Source organism: Meleagris gallopavo, chromosome 19, assembly GCF_905368555.1.
Source record: "Meleagris gallopavo chromosome 19, MGAL_WU_HG_1.1, whole genome shotgun sequence".
NCBI classification, from domain to species: domain Eukaryota; kingdom Metazoa; phylum Chordata; class Aves; order Galliformes; family Phasianidae; genus Meleagris; species Meleagris gallopavo.
This window is the reverse complement of record NC_139422.1, coordinates 6,373,076-6,393,973: the sequence shown is the minus strand read 5'-3', so window position 1 is coordinate 6,393,973 and position 20,898 is coordinate 6,373,076. Positions and strand designations below refer to the sequence as shown.

The 20,898-nt window shown below is 50.8% G+C and overlaps 2 protein-coding genes across 4 annotated transcripts in view; one reads left to right on the top strand and one right to left on the bottom strand.

The window, feature by feature from the left end:
- The window catches only part of DDX31 (DEAD-box helicase 31), a 42,616-nt gene extending 32,508 nt beyond the window's left edge, over positions 1 to 10,108 (top strand). For 2 of the 3 annotated variants that reach the window (XM_085239521.1, XM_085239520.1), the window contains exons 19-20: positions 1,751 to 1,931; positions 9,666 to 10,108. In XM_085239521.1, the coding sequence (XP_085095647.1) occupies positions 1,751 to 1,931; positions 9,666 to 9,819 (335 nt within the window). In that variant the 3' untranslated portion in view covers positions 9,820 to 10,108. Of the gene's footprint in view, positions 1 to 1,748; positions 1,932 to 9,665 lie in introns of those variants that run through there. The other variant, XM_085239522.1, reaches the window with a different exon arrangement.
- Positions 10,109 to 14,752: 4,644 nt separating this feature from the next.
- On the bottom strand, positions 14,753 to 19,839 carry BARHL1 (BarH like homeobox 1). Its single transcript, XM_085239526.1, has 3 exons — positions 19,163 to 19,839; positions 16,282 to 16,504; positions 14,753 to 15,125 (listed from the first exon to the last, which is right to left on the bottom strand). The coding sequence occupies exons 1-3, from the start codon at positions 19,593 to 19,595 to the stop codon at positions 14,831 to 14,833; spliced, it is 951 nt and encodes a 316-aa protein (XP_085095652.1). The 5' UTR covers positions 19,596 to 19,839; the 3' UTR covers positions 14,753 to 14,830.
- Between the last annotated feature and the right edge of the window lie 1,059 nt (positions 19,840 to 20,898).

The window sequence follows — 20,898 nt, the reverse complement described above, 5'->3', positions numbered from 1 at the left end:
GTGATGAACGTTAGCAGCTCTGAGCTCCCCAGAGGTAAGGCAGTTACATGAGCTGAGCTTTCACCCTGCTGATGTGGCAGGGCTGCTAGTTCAGATTTGGATTAGTCTCTCTTTCACATGCTCTGAGTCAGCGCTGGGGCTGGCAGTTTTCTGGCTGGACTTTGGGAAGTGAGGGGCCTTTGGCACTTTGATTCTCAAACGATGATCTGGGGAATGAGTACCAGCAGCCTTTGCCATCTGAAGAACTGTGGGAGATGAGCTCAGCCTTCATAATAACAGGATCTTTAGTATCAACCATTTCAAATGCTGAAAGAAACACAGCTATATTAACTCCAGTGGGACTGGATTCAGTGCAGGAGCAAGCTCGTGTTGTTCCTTTTGAGGAGTTGCACCCTCTCACAGCAGGTGAATTCGACCAATAACTTTGTGGGAAAAAAAAAAAACAGCAGCAGAACAGGTTTGTTGAGAGCATGTGAGCTGGTTTATAAGCCCTCAGAGAGATGGCCTTCAGATGAGACAGTGAGACTTGGTGTTTGGAATTCAACATTCTCTTTTTGGGAAAATACAGGTCTCTTGATGTTCAGATGCCTCTAAAACAGTAACGTTGTGAAATTGGGAAGAAGGTGCAAAAAAACTCAATCTTTTCTTCTCATCGATTGGGAAAAGGAGTTCGCTTTGCTCAGTAAACAGAGCTTTGATGGATTCCCTGGGTCCTTCCAGGAGCTGATCTGCTAAAATGACATTTTTATTACTGTTCATAAACTCCAATCTCCTGCTGCTGCCAAGAGATTAGACATAAGCTGTGGGCAAACTTGCTGGTCCGGTGGCTCAACAGGCAAGGGCAGGAGAGGTTAGAGTTAGAGCTTGCTGCTGTTGGGCTGAGAGGGAGAGAGAGATGAAGGTGGTGGTTGGGGTGAGGGCTGAGGGCTGAGGGGAAGCACAGGAGGTTTAGAAGCAGAGGAACAGTAGGGGGATTGTGGGGAGGCATTTTCTGAGCTGTAGAGTTTCCTTACTAAAAGTCCTTGTATTCCCTATAGCAAAGAGGACAACCTGGGTATAATGTTACAGGTATATTGAAGAGCAGTGCTGGTGTTCATATTAGTGGATGATTGTCTTTGGAGCAATGAGCCCTGAGGGAAGGGCATTACAGGAATATAAAGATGTGAAAGAGGAAATTTGTACGCTATCCTATTATTTTTCCCTTCTGAGAAGGTGAGCTCTGTTCTCAGTGTGATGATGAGTCAGGAAATCCATCTGGTTCTCATATATTTATAAGGGACTATCTAGTAACTGGTGAAAAATGCATGGGCTGCTGGGGTTGTAATATCGGAGGAGTCTTCCTGTGCCACTTCCATGCTTCCATTTCCCTTTCTTCATCCCTCTATTCCCTGTTTCCCCCTTTCTGCTACCTTTTGATGTCAACAACTGTTCATATGAGATGTGCTGCAGACATTGCCCTCTGTGGCAGAAGGGGCATCCTTACAAGAGACAAACCTAATGCAACTTAATGTAGCGTTGTTTCAGTTCCTAACCCTTCTCCACCACCTTTCTTCTCCTTACGGGATTGTACCAGTGCTATATACAACCTTCACAGATTTTTAACATACCAACCTTATTCACCAGCTGCTGACCAGAAGGTGTCCCAAAGGACAAGACCAATGTCCTTTCAGCTGGAACAGCTGAATCTTTAAGTATATATATATAAAGATGCAGTAGCTAACAGAATTCACTCTTTTTTTTCTCTCCCCAGCACTGCAGTCTTTTCTTTGTGCCTACACTGCCTATCCCAGAAGCCTCAAGCACATCTTCCACATCAAATCTATCCACCTGGGTCATGTGGCCAAGAGCTTTGGCCTGAGAGATGCTCCCCAGAATCTGACTACTCTTCCAACTGCTAACTCAAAGAAGAAAACCAAACCAAGAGCAAAAAGGTAGGCCAGCTTGATGTTCTCAAGCCAAGGGATGCCATGTGCCAACCCAGGGTATGCATTGCTCCCTGAAGTTCTTGTGGTTGTTCCAGGAGTTCATATGTGATTGCTGAGAGGCTAAATCATGCTGAGGCTTAGATTGTGTTCTGAGCCATTGCTTAATTCTCTGTTTTTCTCCAACAGCAGTAGAATGCCTAAAAATTATGTGTATTAAACCAGCTTGGTTAAACATTAGAATGTGAATTTAGTTTAAAAAAAAAAAAAAATAGCTCACTTTGTAGTTCAGCTTCTGATAAAGATGATCTTTTTTTGAAGGAAGGTGTTAAGTGTGGAGAAGTGCCTCCATGAACTAGCCTGGGTTTTGCTGCACCTTTTCTGTTTTTTTTTAATGCTTAAGCAGAAGCAGCCTAATTTTTATTTATTTATACTTCACTCCAGAACTACTTTGAAGGATCAGGAAGGGCACAGGCACTGTTCCGAGCGAAGCATGAGATTTCCCACATATTGGAGTGGTTCTCTGCCTTGCACATGTCGTGGTTGTGATAGAGCTCCAGCTGCAGGTCCTATTGGAGCCAAACATTTCTGCAGTAGAAGCTGCCAGGATTTTCCATTCACATCCTTGTTTCCAATCACAGTCCTACACAGATCTGTGATTCCTGGCTTGGGAGCAACTGCAATGGCATCTCTGCCCTCATCCTTGACTAGGAAAAGTTGCTCAGACAAGGCTGTGTGCATAACTGTTTGCTGTTGTTTTTTTCACTCCATATACCATCAAGGAAACTGCAGAGGAATGAGTGTTTTCCCTTTTCGAGTTTGACCATTCTCCTTATTGTAATCCAAGGCAGTGTGAGTGGTGATTTATCTCACAATACACTTCTTCCTTCCTGGCCTTGACAAATACCAGTTATTCTCCCTTGTCTTACATCTGTTCCAGTCTCCTAGGTACACCTTTCCTGCATCAGGGATCTGAGATTCCCTGTCAAACCTGGAGGAGAAAAGCCCCAAGTGGTCTCCTCTCCCTGAGATGGAGCTGAAAATGCTCAGTACCTCTCATCCTAGGTGCTTTGAGGTGGTTCCACGAGACAAATAGTCCTCCCTTCTGAGATCACAACATTAAGCTCTTGCAGTCTTCCCCAACACGACAGCGGACTACAAACTTCTGGCTTGCCTGTGAAATCACTGCAATAATTCAAAGGAAGAAAAATCTTTCTTTTCCTGGTATCAGTTGTGACTCCTTCCATATAATTGTTGCTGCAAACCCCATTAGCCATGCAATTAAAGCACTAATCCACTTAATTGTTCCTAGACTGGTGACATCTCTTGCACATGTATGTATTTTGGAGGGGGGAGGAAAAAAAAAAAAAAAAAAGGAAGAAAGAATGGGGAAAGGATTTTAAAATAAAAAGTCAGAGACAGCATTGTCCTGCTTTGAGAAGCCACCAGGGACAGAGCACCGATCTGCCTCCTGCTTCAGCTGACCCTCACCAGCAGATGGGCAACAGGATGGGAATGCCCCTGTGAGGGGGGATTTAACGGAGCTTTATTTCAGGAAGAATAGCCTGATTAGCTGATAAAGAGCATGTAAGATGGTATGGGGTGGGCTTTGATGTCTTGCTGGCCCAGCAGGGTGTCAAGCTATGACTGACAGTAGCGTGTCACAGGATTACTTGGCCTGCAACAATGCCTCTCTGTGTTCCTATGATGTTGCTATTCTGTTAGAGCTACTTTTTCCCTTGTTACGCACCTCTTCTAGAGAGCGTTCCTCCTCCCCAAGTCTTCATCCTATTATAGTACAGACAAGCTCAAGATACAGTAGGTAGTTTAGGCACAGGATGCATGGGGTTGGGGGATGTGGAGGCTTTGGAACAAATGGTCAGAGTGATTTGAAAGCTCATTTGCACATGGGTCATACAATTGCAGCTCAAGGCAAGTGGGCAGACTTCGCATGGGTTTTTCACTGCTCAAGCTCTAAAACATCTGAGAACATCTGGAAAGTTAAAACACTGCAAAAATAGTCCATTGTCATACAACTGTTATTGCCTGTGAAACTTATTTCTAAGTAACTTTGTTTTTGTTTTTTTTTAAAAAGGCATATTATTATTTAAGGGACAGCTTAGAAAAAAAAAGTGAATATAGATTCAAATTCAGTATCTGCTAACATAAATTCAAGATGGCTCTGTTAATTTACAGAGAATTGCTCTCGAGTTCACGCTGACATAGCAGAGAGCAGAATTTAGACTGCCATAAAAAGACGAATGGTTTTTAATTGTAATGTGTGGGGCTTGAAATAATAGCATTGTAGTCACGGGGCAATCTTTTCAATTATATTTCTCAGGTGATACCGTGAGTGTTGGTTGTATTACACATTGTCTCCAAACATCTGATACTTGTTTTAATCAGTCTGCTCACTAAGGCCTCATCTCTCAGCACCTGCCCAGAGAAGAACAAACAGTTGAAAGTGGGTTAAAGGCAATCATTAAATGTTTCTTTAAGAGGACAAAGGAAAAGTTGTCCTCGTTTCTTTTGAAGTCTCCTTTTGTGCTTAGTGCCTCCTTAGGGAGCCTGGTTGGGGAAGGTGGGACAGGAAGATGTGGCAGCCAGGTGTGTGATGGTTCAGTGCTGGAATGTGGAAGCAGCCCTCTCCTGAACAAGTGTGTAAAACTTCCATGTATTTTTTTCTTTTGTTAATCTTTTTGTGTAAAACAACTATCCCCTTAGCCATAGCAGGCTTTGGAAAACCCAGTCTGAGGATGGCAAAATCATGTGCCCGTGAATTCTTTGGAAGTTGGAATGCTGTATTTATGTAAGCCACATAAACCAGATACTGTATATTGAGTTACAGTACACCAGCTTAGTAAGTGCCTGGGCTCGTGCTTTTACTGAAGGGTAGATGCAAGGAAGCTGATCCCACTGCCATTGAGGGATTAACTGTCTTTCACTCACTGCAGAGAAGCAGCTTGCACAGGAAGCAGCTGACATGCCCAATAGACATGTCTTTTGACTCCTTCACAATGCAGATGCTGAGGACCTATTGCCATTCCCCCAAGCCTCCCTGTGCTGCTTGGTGTTTTGCGCTTTGAATCAGCAGGGTTTTATGGGATTCTGTGGGGTACTGGTGGCCTGTTTCTTTTCCCTATTGATCTCTCTGGAAGCCAAAGGGTTTCACCATAATGGGGAGTCACAACTTAATTTGCCTTGCTTGTGAACTCGTGCCATTACAAAGAAAGAGGTAAGTCCTTAAGTTCAATGGATTCTGTGGAACTCACTGCTGCAGGAATACTTAGAAAGATTGAATATTAAATATAGTTATTGCTGCTACAGCATCTGCATTTTAAAATGTATATATAAACTAAGGTGAAAATCCCCTGTACTTCAAGATTAAGTCGAACCTTAGGTAATATGGGATCAAAGTAAGGCACACAGGATGGCTCTGTTTGAGAGGATTGATTTACATCATTATTACACCAGCATTGCTCTGGATAGGAGTATTGTTAGGCCCTTAAGGTTTTGGCTGCAAGATTGTTATCCAGTTTTGTCTCTCTGTGTAGCTGAAATAATTGACTTTGGTAGGTGTGCAGTGAACTTTACTGTTTGGTTGTCTCAACATGAATACTGCTCTGCTCTGACTGTACTGCAGCAGCGCTTGATGCTCGATCTGACCAAGTGCTGATTTTTGTGCATTCTGCTCAAGCCAGTGTTTATATCAGCAGATAAGAGTCCCTAGTCTGTTTGCTGGGAGCAGTGTAGGATTGCTGATGAATTTCTTGCCCCCACTCCACTAAAAAAGCAATGGAGAAACCAATGCAAACAGGGTTACGTTGGCTGCAGATGGTTCGTCCAACTCTATAAGTAGAAAAAGCAGGTGTTGCAGCAGCCTTGGCCCAGAGGTAACCCAGCTCTGCTGCTGGCACAGTTTCAAAGAGCTGTTGGAGATGCTGTCAGGCAGATTGATAGCGCGCTCCATGTTGAAATGCTTTCTGATAAATGAAACAACCTACCTCAGCCTCCTCCAAAGACACACCATGAGTTCTGGGACTGTGCGTCAGAACTTTTTACTCTGTCTTTCTCAGCTGAAGCAATTTGGGAACCCTTGGTTGCTGCAGATGCTGCAAGTTGGTTAAAGGTCGTCACACTTGCTGCACTGCATCACACCAGCATTCCACAGAGCTCAAGACAAAGGAACAGCCAGCAGTACTGACCAAGAGGAAGGAGAAAAAGCACGCTCTCCATTTAGGTAAAAAGAGGCATCTTCTCAACCATCAAATGATGTCTGAGAAACCACGCACACGTGGGTGCACTGCTCTGACTGTGGGAGTTTTTAGTTGAGAGATCAGCTTGCGGTTCAGCTCTGTAATGAAGCAGATATGTCAGTGTGATGCACAGACTGGAATTTTGATATGAAAATCAAAAATGGTTTCAGATATGCTCAGTCCTTTTCTTAGCACTGTCCCTCGGTCCTTCCACACCTGAATGTCTGAGAATCTCCACATCCATGATGAGGTTTAATAAGCATGGTGGTGATGGGTTGTGGTTGGTGTGGATGATCTTAGTGTTCTTTTCCAACCTCAGTGATTCTATGATTTGAACACGTGTTGCAGTTATGCGAGGAGGTTTTTTGTTTATTTTTTATGTCAACAAAGATTTGCGTGGATTTTTTTTTATGATAATCTGAAGCAAAGCAATGAATTGAATTATGGAATTGAAAGGAATTGCAATCCAAAAGAGTTAGGATTTCCTTTGGGTGGAGGGCTGGGCAGCTGGTCGCTGTGGACAGTGTCTCAGGGAAGTCAAATAACTTGTGTGCAGGGATAAGTTCCTCCTAATGTGCATGTTGGGGCTGTTTCATTTTCTGAGTTACAGTTTCTCTACTCCTGTCTTGCTTTCCCCCAGCTAATAAAACTAGCTATTTTCTCATCCATTCGAGCCTTCCTTTCTCCTTTAAGCCCTGCTGAAATCCTGGCACTATAGCACATCGAGATGGTCAATCATTAGTGAATTTTTTTTTTTTCTCTGCCAGTTCCCCTTCGTTTCAGTGTTTTGTAGTTCCCCACCAAAACACTAACTCTTGTTTGGAAGGAGGAATTTAAAGGGCTGTGGATTTCTCTGCCCGTTATCAACATGATGTGTTCTCATTAGAGCTCAATACAGCATGATATCCAGACATGAGATCACAGAAAGAGATGCTGACAATCCATGTGTTTATCCAGTGATGGGAACATGGGTTCTGTCTGTGTTGCAAACGTGTCTTACGTTTCCAGCCGTTCTGTGAAGCTTTTTGCCAGGTATTGCCACACAGCTCTGTTCAATTAGCATCACACCAGCCCTCGGCAACAGGGAAATACAGACATCCTGGGTTATGAGGTGGGAGAATGGACATGAAGGACAAAGAGGTTAAATACTTTGCCCAAGGATGCTCAAAGAGTTGAGTACTGAGGTCTCTCTCCATTCTCCTGGGCTTTGTGTCATAACCACAGGGCACCTTTCCTTGTTAGCTTGGCTCCTCTAGCAGAGCCCTGGAGACTTCGGCCAGTTGAGCAGAGAAGGGAATGCACAGTTAGCAGCAGCACAGCAGAGTTAAGGATCTGGACAAGGATCCTGACCTGGTGCACTTTCCCTGCGTGCTGTCACTACAGCCTGTCACTGTTGCCAGTGCCTCTTACATCTTGTGGTTAATCGAGGCCTTGACAGCTGTTTTTCTACTTTCAGTGATCAGCACAGGTTCCACAGCACAGCTCCATTGATTTTTGTGGCACTTGTTAGAGGGACAAACCTCTCTTTTTGCCCCCCTCCCACATCCTTATTTTTCAGTGTACAGCTGATCACCCCAGCAGGCGGTATTGATTTACTAATTGGGCAGTGATTTCACCTGATTGATAATAAACTGTTGAACAACCTCCCTGCTGAGCTGAAATTCAGCCTGGCAGCTACTGGTGGATTACTTGTCCTTTTGCAGCAGATAGTTCCATGTTGTTGAGTAAACTGATCTGTTGCTTGGTAACCCCGAATTACTGTAGTAAACACTTGGAGACACAACAAAAGTGTCAGATAGAAACTTTGTCAAGTGATGGAGGGATCTGGGCAGGTAATGCAGCTGCAGAGGTACCCTACAAAGTTATTCCAGCATTGCTGAGTGGCTGAGGGCACATCTTGCACTGGTGCTGTGCCTGCACCCCCTGGAGCCCCTCTGTGTTGCAGTGCCACATAGGTGTAAGAAGGCAGTTTGACAAGGTGCATCTGTGGAGGTACTGTAGGTAGGGCTTTACCAGCAGCATAATTGCTTCACTGGAGCTGATTCTGTCTTTTTCCCTTAGTTTCTTCTTGTTTCAAAACAGGCAGTGGCTGTGTGCCTTATTTCTTTGCTATGTCCAGTCTCTAACCCTTCTGCCAGCACAGAGTTTGGGCCTTAAATTAGTGAGAGAATGGAGGCTGCACCAAAAATAGCAGAGTTTTCTCTCCCCTGTCTTCCAGGTTTTATATCCTAGAGAAACCATCTTACAGAGGTAATCATCACACCACCCTTCTTACCATTCAGAGCCTTCCTATTGAACGCAATCCAGCTGTGGGAACTACACAGGGATGGAAAATGAGATGTGGAAAAGGGGCAAGCAAATATCCCAGATAGCCAAGTGTTTGCTTCCATTCCCTTCCTTGCACATTGGGCCTAATGAATGAGTTCATCTGTTCCTGCAGCCAAGGTTCTGTAGTCCCCACCATGGTTCTGCACACTTGAAGGCACTGTGAAGGGCAGTGCTGTATGGCTGCACCCTTTAGGACTGCTGAGGTCCAGGTGTTATCAGTGATGCGTGCTGGAGCGCATATGGAGCTTCTGTTGTATTCCTTCATTGTACTTAGGTGGACTCCTGTTTACTTCTCAGGAAAGGTTCGAGATCTGGTTCTGGTCTTTGTAATAAACCAAAGAGTGGGTTGTGCAGACACCAATAGCTGCGGGTGTCCCCTCGTGCCCAGGACTGTGGGAATGCTGTAGGGAACAGTGGGTCTTCTGCTGAAGAGACTGCAGTTCAGATAGTTAAGAGAGGGAGATGGCAGCAACGAGGATGAAATTTGCCCAAGGTCACAGAGCAGGACAGTGGCAGAACTTGTGGTAGAAAAATGCTGAGTGGGGTTTTTATATTTATAGCTGGCAGTTTAGGGCTGCAGGGAGATCCACGTCGGAGTTTAGAGGCTGGGCAGAATGTGGCTTCCCTTGCAAAAGCTGGTCTCTGGGGAGGGAGTGCTGCAAGGTGCATGTGATGTCTGCAGGACAATGCAAGGGAAGAGTCTGCTGTGTTACACTCTTGAAATCATTTTTTGTTGATTGTTTGTTTGGGATTCTTGCTTTCAAGCTATGGATTTCAGCTCTGTTTATAAAATGTTTCCATTGTTCGGTGTCTTAGAGCTCTTAGTCTTTTTCATTATTATTACAATTCTCAAACTGCTGTGTCACCTAATTCATCAGCCTTCAGCACAACCTTCCCTCCTTCTCCCCACCACCCCTGCAAGAGCATTTGTACAGAACAAAGGCTTGCTTTTAAAAACGGCATGATATTTTGCCACCTTTGTGAAAAGCTGTCACAACAATATCTAATTTTGCATGAGACGGAATTTCAAATCAAGCCTCAAGAAAAGGAAGCTGTTCTTCTGCTAATGCGCAAATGTCACTTTCCACAGCTGTAAAATAAGTAACCCACCTAGCAGAGCAAAGCAAAATCTAATTCCTGTTCTCTTCCTCCTGCCCAGGTCTGACCTTCTCAAGAAGACTCATGGCAAACATCGCCTGGCTGAGATCTTGCGATCTGAATATTCCAGTGGGATGGACAGTGGTGTATCCAAGGTCAAGAAGAGGAAGAAGAAAAAACAGAGAAAAAGTGGCAACCAGCAGACCCCAGTGTGAGCCACGACCTCCCAGTCATTTGCTGCACAACCTGCTGGAGTACCTCAGCCAGAGGTCAGGCTGACCTGTCAGACTGGCTGACGTGGTTCAGTTTGTCAGGCAGATATGTGGAGGGGTCTTGGGGATGCTGACCTCCTCCTCCTTTATCCCATAGTTCCAAATGGAATTGAATCCAGATGTGTCCTGTTGCACTGCTGCAATTATATGTGGCTTCCTGAGGATGCAGCTTGTTTCTAAGGTGATATTTTGCGAGAAAAATAAAAGAGTTTAATTATGGTTTTCTGAGAAATGTGGTGTCTGTATAACCTCAAGGTGAGACAAGCGTGTTCAGAAAGGAGACACTTTCCTATTTAAAGGACCCGTAGAAACAATCTACAACATGTTTGCTTGCTTATTTTTAGCCAGAGAAGCAGTGGTGGAGGAGGTGTTCAAGGTGCACATTTAGGAGGAGGGAGAGGAGGCTGCTGCTTCCCCTGCTGCTGTCCAAGAGGATCTTCTGCTCCTGTTACAGGTAACACACTGAGTCACTGCCACCTTCCCTCTGTGCACGGGGGCAAAAGCTGTCCCTGGACACTGTTACTCAAATGCTGCCACCTCCCAGGAGTGTCCCCTGTTTCAGTGAAATTGGTCTGCTTGTGGAGAGCTCTTCAGTGTGATGACACATGGTCCCTCTGGGGCAGAGCTCATGGGCACAGAACTTCATGTCAAAAGTCTGAGTTTGGGAACAAACGTTGTCACCGTAGGAAGGAGCCAGAGTGGAATCCAGCAATCTCCAAACTTCTCCTTGCCTGCAGCGTATTGTCATACCTAATTATGAAATGCAGAATATGTATGAAATGTCTCACCTCTCTGAACATGAAAGCCTTTGCAGAGCCATGCTAACGCTTCCCACTGGTAACCCAGGCTTTCAAGGTTCTCCCTGCTTTGGCTAGGCCTTGCACTGTGCTTTATTTCAGTGTGTCCCAAACCAACAGTTTTCATTTTGTGCTGTTACCATCGTTTTTTTGTTTTTTTTTTCCTCATTCTTCCTTCTCTCATCAGCCAATACTCATCACTGAGAAAAGGGACACAGTGTGATCTTGAACTCGTTCTCCATTGCCCAGCATGGGGAGACTGAGCTCCGGTGGGTCAGGAGTTTGGTGTGGGGAGAGCAGGTTTCCAAGCAGGAGAGCTGCAAACCCCTCCAGGTGCTCACCCACCTCACCATGCTGCTCCCAGCAGTCCTGAGCCTTCCTCCAGAGTGGGGACAAAGTGCAGCCCATCCGTGTAACGTGGGGCCACAGGGGGTTCCAATCCAGCAGCAGAAGGGGACAAAGTCACGAGAACAACACCCACTTTATGAATACAGAATTGAGGGCACCTGCTGTTGGGTCGTAGTGAGTCATGCTAAAGGCTGTAGGAGGGAATAAATCAGTCCGAAAGTATTTAATTTCTCAAGTGAATGCAACTCTTGAGAACCAAAATGCTTCTCCTTTCCTCCCAGGCAATTACCAAACAGAACGCTGATTTTACTGCAGCACTTTTCTGCCTGCTTAAGAAAGGTGTTAAAAGGACTCAAGCAAAAAACTGTGTTTTTGTAGAGAGAGAGAAAAATTAATAGTATTTATTAGATTAAGATAAGAACAAAACCCACCTGACTCTGTGATTACTGCTTGGCAGAGCAACCAGGTCTAAGCCAATTGTCAGCTTAGAAAACAGAAAGGAAACCCCTGAGGATGAAAATGACTCAGAGAGAGCAAAGCAGAGAGTAAGTTTGGGAAGAAGTGATCTTGTGCATGAGAGGAGAGCACCTGAGTTTCTGGCTCACTGTCAAATATGAGTTAATGGAGACTATTGGTAAATTCATCCTAATAGCAGCTATGGCCATCAGCACATCAGTGAGACTCCAGGAAATTGCACTGCTGTTGGCATTAGGTGGGCATGGTCACATTACAAACACGATGATGAATAATCTGACCATGTTTTTTCAGCTTCATTTTTGATAGCAGGGAGGTCTGGGTTAACGGGGTGGTTAGGGAAAGGAGGAGGAGATTGTTAACAGGAAAAAGAAAGTCTTAGAGGTAGTGGGCACACCTGAAGCTAAGCCCAGCTGGTTGGCTCTTAATAAACTTCAGAGCCAAAGTGCAGAAAGTTGTAGCTGAGACAGCAGGAGCCCAATTCTGCCCTTATTTACACTTCAGCAGCCCTCCGTCTGCTCTGAGCTGCCTCTACCCATGTACCTCCCCTAATTCAGCTAGAACTAAGCTACCTGTTTGCAGTTAATTTGTACTCAACACCCCCTTAACAAACCGAGGCTCTGGACATGGGGCCAAACTGCAGCTCTGCACCCTGCATGGTGGTGTGGCTGAGCTCCGTCAGCACGGAGCGGTTGGATGCAGCACTGAGGTATGTGTGCATGCCGTGGGGTTTGGGCTGGAGAGCTCACGAGTTAGATTGGCTCACTGAGGTGTTCAGTGGAAGCACAGCCTCGTGTGACTGTTGGCTTTCAGGCAGGTTGGTTCTGGTTGTGGTGACAAGGAGGACCTGGTTGTCCTGCAGCCTGAAGTTGGGTCTGTAACAGCAGCACTATGGAGCCTTCCTTGAGCTCCTCTCCAAATGTAGGTTTGCATTCCCTGCTGCTTCTCTGCACCCTTCTGGCTCCGTGTCCTTGCCAGCAATGGAAGCTCTCATCCTCTGCTCCCTCAGACCGGACTCCTTGCCCTGCAGGCAAAGCACCCTGAGTGTGGGGGCTTTGGGAGAGGGAAAAGCAGAACAGGGACCTTAATGTGGAGGGCACAGCTGAGCAATCAGACACCAGGCACCCTGTGCCTGCTGATGAGATGGCTAACTAGGGGAGAAAGCAACAGAACCTCCCTGCTACGCTGGTTCATGTCCTCCATCAGCACAGTGAGGGGACGGGAGCAGCTCTGAGCTCTCCATTTTGGTGTAGCATCGCCTGCATTCAGCCAGAACAGTAAAACAGCAGCTAAAACCACTTCTGGTGCTTTCCTGCCATTCGTGTGTCTCTCAGTGTGTTGGCAAAGCAGCTCTCAGCCTTCACCAACTCCCCATGCCCCGGTTAAAGCTATGGGGCCAGGAGGGGTCGGCGGTCAGGAATGGATTTGGGGGTCCTGGGTCTGCACAGGGGCTGCTGAGCTCCCCCACAGACGATGCCTCTCTCAGAGCAGAGCCCACCACGCACAGCACCTCTCCCAACCCTTTTCTCTTTGGGAGCTGCCTTTGTTTGACTGCCGGGAGGTCCCTCGAACCCACCCTTCCAGATGCGAAAAGGCAAATTGGGATACCGCAATTAGCGACGTTGTAACGAAGCCTTGTACTTCGTTAATGTCGGAGGAGGAATCAGCCGCGGCTACAAGGACAATTAAATCTTAGATAGCTCCTTTGATTCTCGTTCCTGCTGTGCGGATGGGAGGAAGGCTGCCTGCCCGCTCCTCGCCTTCCCTTTCGCCCCACGGATAGCACACCCACTGCAAGTTGTCCTTTGATCGATTTTTAATATGATTTTAAAGAGTTTTGTTTGGGCCTCATTCTTATTCAATGAGATTAATTTAAAGCACTTATCCCCTGGGTTTAAGTCAATCCATGTCGGATTGGGGACGGGGTTTGTTGCCCGCGGAGGGGGCTGTTTGCAGGGCGCTCTGAAAGACTCCTTTCCCACTTCATTAACCCGGAGCTGGGAGAAACCCCCCCTGTCCCCTCACTCCCCCCAATTCCTCCTCCTCGCCGAGGTCCGGGGATTTACCAAACTCCCCCATTCACATGCAAAGGATCCGCTCCGGCCACAAAAGCCGGGGCTCTCCGCTCGGAGCGTGGCCGCGCATTTCTCGGAGCCCCCAACCCAAAGCTCCGGGGACGGGGCGGGGAGCGGCGCGGAGTTTTGCTCTGATTGGGGGGGGGCGGGGGGGTTCGGGGCCGACCGCAGCCCGCAGCCCATCTGTCGGCTCCCGGAGCCCGAGAGCCGCTGCCCGGCTGTCCCGGAGCAGCTGCCTGGCCCACGGCCTCGACCATCTGAGCGACACTTTTCAAGGGTGGAAACAATCCATTTTCCAAAGCGATCATTTAAAGCACTTAGGCAATTATACGCTTAAGATTAGCGTTAATAATTCACCGGGCGGATGCCGGCAGTGGGAGCGAACCCCGCTTTCCCCCGAGGAGGGGAGTGGGGGGTGGGAGGGCAGAAAGCCCGGCGCAGGCAGGAGCCGTTCGTGTGTAAAGAAGTTTATTTTCACATTTAAAAAAGGGGGGACGGAAGCGGGAGCTGCCCCCGAGCTCCCCCCGCCCCGGCCGGGCCGGCCCCGGGATACAGACGGACAAAGCATCACTTACACAAATACGCCCTCAGGGTTCACAAATAAATAATTCATATACATTTTGCGCACCGTATTTACATTCGCCGCTTTTTGTTTCTTCTTTTTTTTTTTTTTTTTTGTCTTTTTCCTTCCCCCCCATCTTTAATTACTATTTTTTTTTTCCTTATTATTATTATTATTATTATTTGTTTCGGTTACGGAGCTCCCAAAGTGTCGCTGCGGCGGAGGTTGGGGTTCGGTACCCCACCCGGTTCTTCCCGATCCCGGAGCGGGGCCGGGACGGTTGGGGAGGGGCCTCCCCGGCTCCGGCCGTACTGGGGGGTCGAGTCGGGCAATTGCTTGAAAAGAAGCTCACCTTCCCCTCCCCCCCTCCCGGGCAGCCCCTCCCCATCCCCCGGTGCAGCCTCGGATTGGGCGGGGGGCTGGGGACGGACCCACATCGCTGCCCCCCGAGGGCACAACGGAGTAAAGCGGCCGCAGTCCCGGAGCCGGGTGGGGGGCGGGCGGCTTTTTCTGTTCTTTCGTACTTCATATATTAAAAAAAGTTGGGGTGTGTGTGTGCGTGGAAGGGGGGGGTCTCGTTTATATATTTATATATATTTATATTTAGGGAGGAAGCGGGAGTCTTTCGCTTGCTCGAGGCCCCAGGGCTGGGCTGGCCCTCTCCGGCCCCCCCCACGCCCGGGGATCGGGGCCGGGGCTCACCGGGGCTGCGCGGCCCGGGGCAGAACGCCGGGCAGCGGGGGTAGGGGTGGGGGGGGCTCACTGCCGCCCTGCAGTCCGTGGATGAGGATGCGGGGCACCAAAGGTCTCTGTAGGGCCGGGGGCGGAGCGCTGGGTCCGCGGTACAGGTAGAGGGCAGCGCCGGGGTCCAAGTTGGAGACCAAACTCTGCGGGTAGAAGTAGGGCGAGGGGAACATCCTCTGCAGGGCTGAGTAGTTGCCAGCCTCGGCCAGCAGCTCCAGGCCCACCGCCGTCTGCCTTTTCCATTTGGTCCTGGAGGGGGACAAGCCGAGACGGGGGGTCAGGGATAGGGATGCTCTGAAGGCCGCTCCCTGTTCTTCCCCCCGCCCTTGTGCATCCTCTTCTCTCAGGCTCCGCTCCCTTGCCGCTGGATCCCGGGGCGTCCGGGATGGGATGGGATGGGATGGGATGGGATGGGATGGGATGGGATGGGATGGGATGGGATGGGATGGAGGGACGTAGCCCTCGTTAACAGGACGAGAGGATTTAGCTGTCCCCGGGCAGCCCGGAGGCACCGGAGCCCTAAAGCGGCCGCGATACAAATCACTGCGTTCCAAACCGCGATCGATACGGTCCACCTTTCCCGGTGCGCAGCCCGCGGGTAACGAATCCCGCACCGCGTTGAGTGTATCTCGTGCGGGACGCGCACCCGGTAGCTCCGCCGGCACCGAACCGCGGAGCGATGCGCAGAACCGGCACCGCAGCTCTCCTAGATCAGAGGCCGGGCCGCCCCTGGAGTCGGGAGTGCCGCTGCCGGGAGGGACCGCGGGGTCGGTGCTGTGCGTTCGTTTGCGATATATACGTGTGGGTGCGTGTATACGCGTACGTATATATCTCTTAAATTTATGCATAGACCGCGCCGTCCCCACACGGCCTAAAAGCCCCGACGGGTTGGGAAAGCCGCCGGGCATTGCAGAGCGTGAAGTGGGGCTGAAATCGGAGGGGGAGAGGGTTAAAATGTGGGGGCAGAGAGGGGTCGGGGGGGGCTCGGTGTCCCTCGTTCCGTCGGGTTTGGGGACAGCTCCGACGGGGCCGTCCGGATGAATCAATCAGAGCCGTCAAATGTCTTCAACACTTTTACGGTTTCGCCGCTGAAGCGCTAAACCTATTTCCCCCGGTAAATTATTCATCATAATAATAATTGTGTAATTACTGTAAGGGGTGTTAATTATTGATGCCCAAAGCAGTAATTGGTATCTATTATTAATGGGCCGATGTGTTATGCTGTTGTGTTTCGCTGGAAGCCCGCTGCTCCCCGCCGGCTGGGGCTGGGGGTGCACATCCCCCCGATTGCGGGGCGGGGCGGGGCGGGATGAAGAACCGCTGTGCTCGGGGCTGCGGGGCCGGGAGAGGGGCAGGACGGGGCCCGGCGCGGTGGGGCGGGAGGGGACGAGCGGTGCGTTTTTACCTTCTGTTCTGGTACCACGTTTTCACCTGCGTGTCGGTGAGGTTGAGGGAGGCGGCCAACTCCATCCTGTCCTGCACGCTCAGGTATTTCTGCCTCTCGAAGCTGCGCTCCAGCTGGGCCAGCTGGTGGTCGGTGAAGGCGGTGCGGGCTTTGCGAGGCTTTTTCAGCCGCACCGGGGGGCTGTCCCGGGAACTGGAGATCTCCCGGTCCCCTTCTTCTTTCACTGGGCCGAGAGGGAGGAAGAGAGGCCGGGTCAGGGCAGGAAGGGACTGGAAACGCGCTCAGAAGAAAGCGGCAAAGCGCGGTAGCAACAAACGGGAGCAGAGAGCTCGGGCACCGCGCGGATTCCCGCAGCGTTTGTCCCGCCGTTCCCTCAATTCGAACCCGCGGGGCCTCGCGGTGAGCCCGGCCCGGCGGTGCGGTGCGGTGCGGTGCGGTGCGGTGCGATGCGGTGCTGCCGGGGCCGCCGGAGCCCCAACTGCGCCGCTCCGCTCGGCGGGCAGCAAACCCCGCAGTTTGTTTTTTCTCTTCCTTATATAAATACATTTCCCTCATTTTTTAATTTTTCCTTTCCCTTGTTATTTTTTCCCTTTCCTTTTATTTCTTTTCCTTTTTTTTTTTTTTTTTTAAATTTCTATTTAAACCATTTTTAAACCCCCAAACAAACCCAACCCCAAAATAAAGATGCTGAGGCAACGTATGTTTAGAGAGAAAAGTCTCCGGGCCCGGAGCCTTCGGCGTCCCGGAGCCTCACAACGAAATGCTGCGGGATGACCCCGCTTGAGCCATTTTTTAGCCTCTAACGAGAGGTCGGGGGCCGCGTTTTGGTACCGGGGCTGCGCGCACCGGCGGGGATTTACGCTGCGAAACATCAGCGAGAAACAGGAAAACAGCAGAGAGGAAAAACATAAGTTAAAAATATATATATATAAACGGGGGAGGGAAAAAGCTTAAAATGAACAGAAAGAAAACAAAATAATCATAAAAAAAGAAAAAAAGAGTCCGTGTTGGTGCTCGCCGTGCCCTCCCTCTCCTCCTCCCGAAGGATTTGGTGGCAGAAATCGGCGTCCGCGGGTGTTTGCGGGTTTATGTTAAATTTCCCGGCGGTGGGGGTTGGTGGGGCCGGGGCTGCGCGGGCCGCGAGCTGATGCCTCTCTGTAGGAAGACAATAATCCCGTTAATTGAGCCACCGGGGAGCGAAAGCCTTCAGCCGGAACCCTCCGCTCCGGCCGAGCGGGCACAGAGAGCCGGGGGGGTGGGGGAGGAAGATGAGGGCAGCGCGGATGAGGGGTCCGGGTCCGGTCCAAAGTTCGGCGGAGTTTCGCCACCCGCTCTCCGGGAAAGGTAAATCCGCCCCCCCGGAGCTCCCAAAAAAGTTCCCTGGGCGGCTCCGTGTTTTGTGCCCCGGCCGCTCCGAGCTGACATAAGGAAAAAAGCACGGATCTGAGTTGCGGGGTTCGGGCCGTTCCGAGTTCCTCTGTGCGGGAACTCGGGGGGTTGTCCGGGAAAAGCGATGTCCGAAGTGGCAAAAAGGGGTCGGAGGGAGCTGCGGCCCTCCTCTGCTGCCCCATTTACGCGAAGACTTTCAACTCCAATCGGGCACTGTTTTTTAATCCTAGTTAAGAAGTATTTTTTCTGCGGTTTTTTTTTTTTTTTTTTTTTTTTTTAAGGTTTTCTCCCATTCAAGCAGGGGTTTTACCTCCATGTATGCAGAGTTTTCACTCCGTTTAACTAAGGTTTTTCCCCCATAACAGCGGTATTTTCTCCCCTGTTTAAGCAGGATTCCCCCCATTTAAGCTCTCTCCCCGCCTGCAGACGGCCCCGCTCCGTTCCTCCCTCCTTTCCTCTCTCGCTTTTTCCAGGCTCGGCCCTTTTTTTGGGAAAGGGGATAAAGGCTGCGAGAATTGCGGGGGGAGAATTTAGGAAGCGTAAAGAACACCCCCCACCCCAAAAAAAAACCCAATATCTCCCCCACCCCAAAAAAACAACCAACCAACAAACAAAAAAACCACTATAAACCAAACCAACCAAACAAAACAAAACAATCTTCCCCCTCCAAGAAAAAAAGCCCAAACAAACTCAAGATCCGCGGAGAGGATCGCGGCCGTTTTCGATCTCTTTGCAGCGCCGGAGCCGATCCCCGCTGTCCCCCCCGCTCACTCCCAGCCCCGGCCCCGGCCCTCGATCACAACGAGGACCCCCCGCGGCTTTTCGGGGCTCTTCGAAGCTGCCCCCGGACCTACAATTTTCCCGGTTGGAAGTGTTTTTTTTTTTTTTCCTTTTCTTTTTTTTTTCTGGGTCAATGAGAGCGAGAAGGACGGGAGCTGCCGGCAGAACGGGCTCCGGGGGGGCGATCGTCGATGCCAACCCCCCCCCCCCGTGCTGCTCCCGTTCCCCCCGGCCCGGGCGGAGGCTGTGGGGGCCCGAGAGGCCGCAGCCGCCTCCCCGCAGTCCTGGGGCTGCCATGCTCCTTTCCGAACTACCTCCAAAACAACACCGGGAGTAACACCGATAATACAAATCGGATCCAACCCTCCGGCTTTTCTTATTCGTTTCTTACAGGAGCAGGGAAAATACCCGGCAAAACCCGTGATTATTTAATTTAGCATTATTATTTCTTTTCTTGTATTTGCCTCGCTTTTTCCCGGGCGGTTCTCCCTTCCTTTCTCCCCGAGGATAGGAACGAAAGAACCGAATTCTGTCTGCGGAACCCGGCGCTGCGCACCCCCCGGGCGCCCCCGGCCCCGCGCCGCGCACGGCCCCGTCGGTCCCTCCCGAAGTTTCCCCAAGTTGGTGCCAAGCCCGCTCTAATTTCGGGGTTCCCCCGGTTCCCCCCACCCCTTTATCTCCGGGGCCCCGCAAAGGGCTGCGCGGCTCTTACCTTTGTATTCGGAGTCCGAGGAGGAGCTGCTGGTGGTTTTTTCCATTTTCTCCCTAAAGTCCTCTCCGGGTTTGGTGGGAATCCTGCCCGCCGCCTCCTGCCCGCCGTGAGGTCCATTGGTGCTGGAGTAAGGCGCGCAGGCGGCCAGGGGTTTGCAGTCGGCCAGGATGTCTCTGATGAGGAAGGAGGAGGTGACGGTTCGGGACTGGGAGGGAGCCGAGAGCTGCCCCGGCTGCAGGTGCGCGTCCAGGCCCGGCCGCACCGCCGCCTCCGGGGAACGCGGAGAGGGGCACCCGCTGCTGCCCTCCGAGCGGGGGCTCAGCTCCAGCGGGGAGCGGCCGTCGCCCACCAACGGGTCCCCCTTGGGCACGGCCGGGCTGCCGGCTCGGTGCGAGAGGATGGAGTCGATCCCGAAGCCGGTGGAGCCCTCCATGGCCCCCGCGAGGTGCCGGCGCTCACACAGGCATTGGCGGGGAGGGCGCGGCGGAAGCGGGTTGGTAATTAACAATAACGGCGACGACAACAACAAAAAGCGAAAGGAAAAAAAAAAAAGGAAAAAAATCTAAAAGGGGAAAAAAAAAATAGAGCAAAGTTCAGCGTGGGATCCGGGCAACAATTGCTGCAGGGCTCTCCGAGGCGCCGCGCGTTACATCCAGGGCTGCTCCGTCTTCAGCATCGCGCCCAGCTGCACTCAGACAGACAGACAGGAGAGGGGGGAGAGGGAGGCAGAGTCAAACTTTGGCCGCCGAGGGGGTGGGGAGGGGGGGGACGGACCCCGACCTCACCAGGGGCCCCTTCCCGGTCACCCCACCCTTGCCCGGAGCCGCGGGGCTGGGGGCTGCCAGCCGGTGGTGGGGAGGCAGCGATCGATAGTGAGGGCTCCGCAGCGCCTTAACCACTTAATGATCCAGAAATCAACGGGGAGGGCGAGGGGAGGGCGGAGGGGGTGGGAGCCTTCGGGCCGCCGCGGCGCCCCCCTTCCCCGACAGCACCTCGGACAGCGCCGGGGGGGATCCGGGGGGCGGGAAGGGGGGCGGGGGGGGGGAAGTGGGAGAACCGGAGTCAAACCGGAGCCAAAGCGTCAGCACCGCGACCAAGAGTCACTCCGGATGCCAATGTCAGGACCTCGGACAGCTCCGGAGTCACACCGACTTCAGCACCTCGGACAGCGGCTTCCCCACGGTGGGGGCCGGGAGGGGTAAAAATAACACAAAATTAAACAATTAAAAAAAGGAGAACAAAATGAACTTGTGCCGCTCCGGTTAGCGCTCCCCCCTCGCCTCAGCCGTGTGAACGCGCCCATTGGTCGCGAGGCGTTTTGGGGGCTGTCACTCCTCGCCGGAGACACCTTGCAGCTTGATTAACGCGAATTAATTGCCGCCCGGCTCCCCGCGCTTTCCGGGCGGTTTCCGCCCTCTTTGCTGTCATTATGGCGCTGATGGGGCTCGTAATGGGGTGATTAGCCGCGGGGGGGTCGGGGGCATACGAAGGGTTGCTGCTTTCTGCTCGCCTCCCCGCAATTAACTGCTCCGCCGGTCGCTCCGAGCAGGGAAAGTTTTGCTGAGCGTTCGAAAAACAAAATAATAATAATAATAAAAAACAAACGGTGAGGAAAAGCGCTGAAACCCTTCCCGAAACCCCAGCGCAGAGGCGGCAGCTCTGAGCCCGAGATGAGCTTCGAAACTGCGGATTTCGTTGAATCCATTCGTTGAAATCTGTTGCGAACGGGCGGAGAG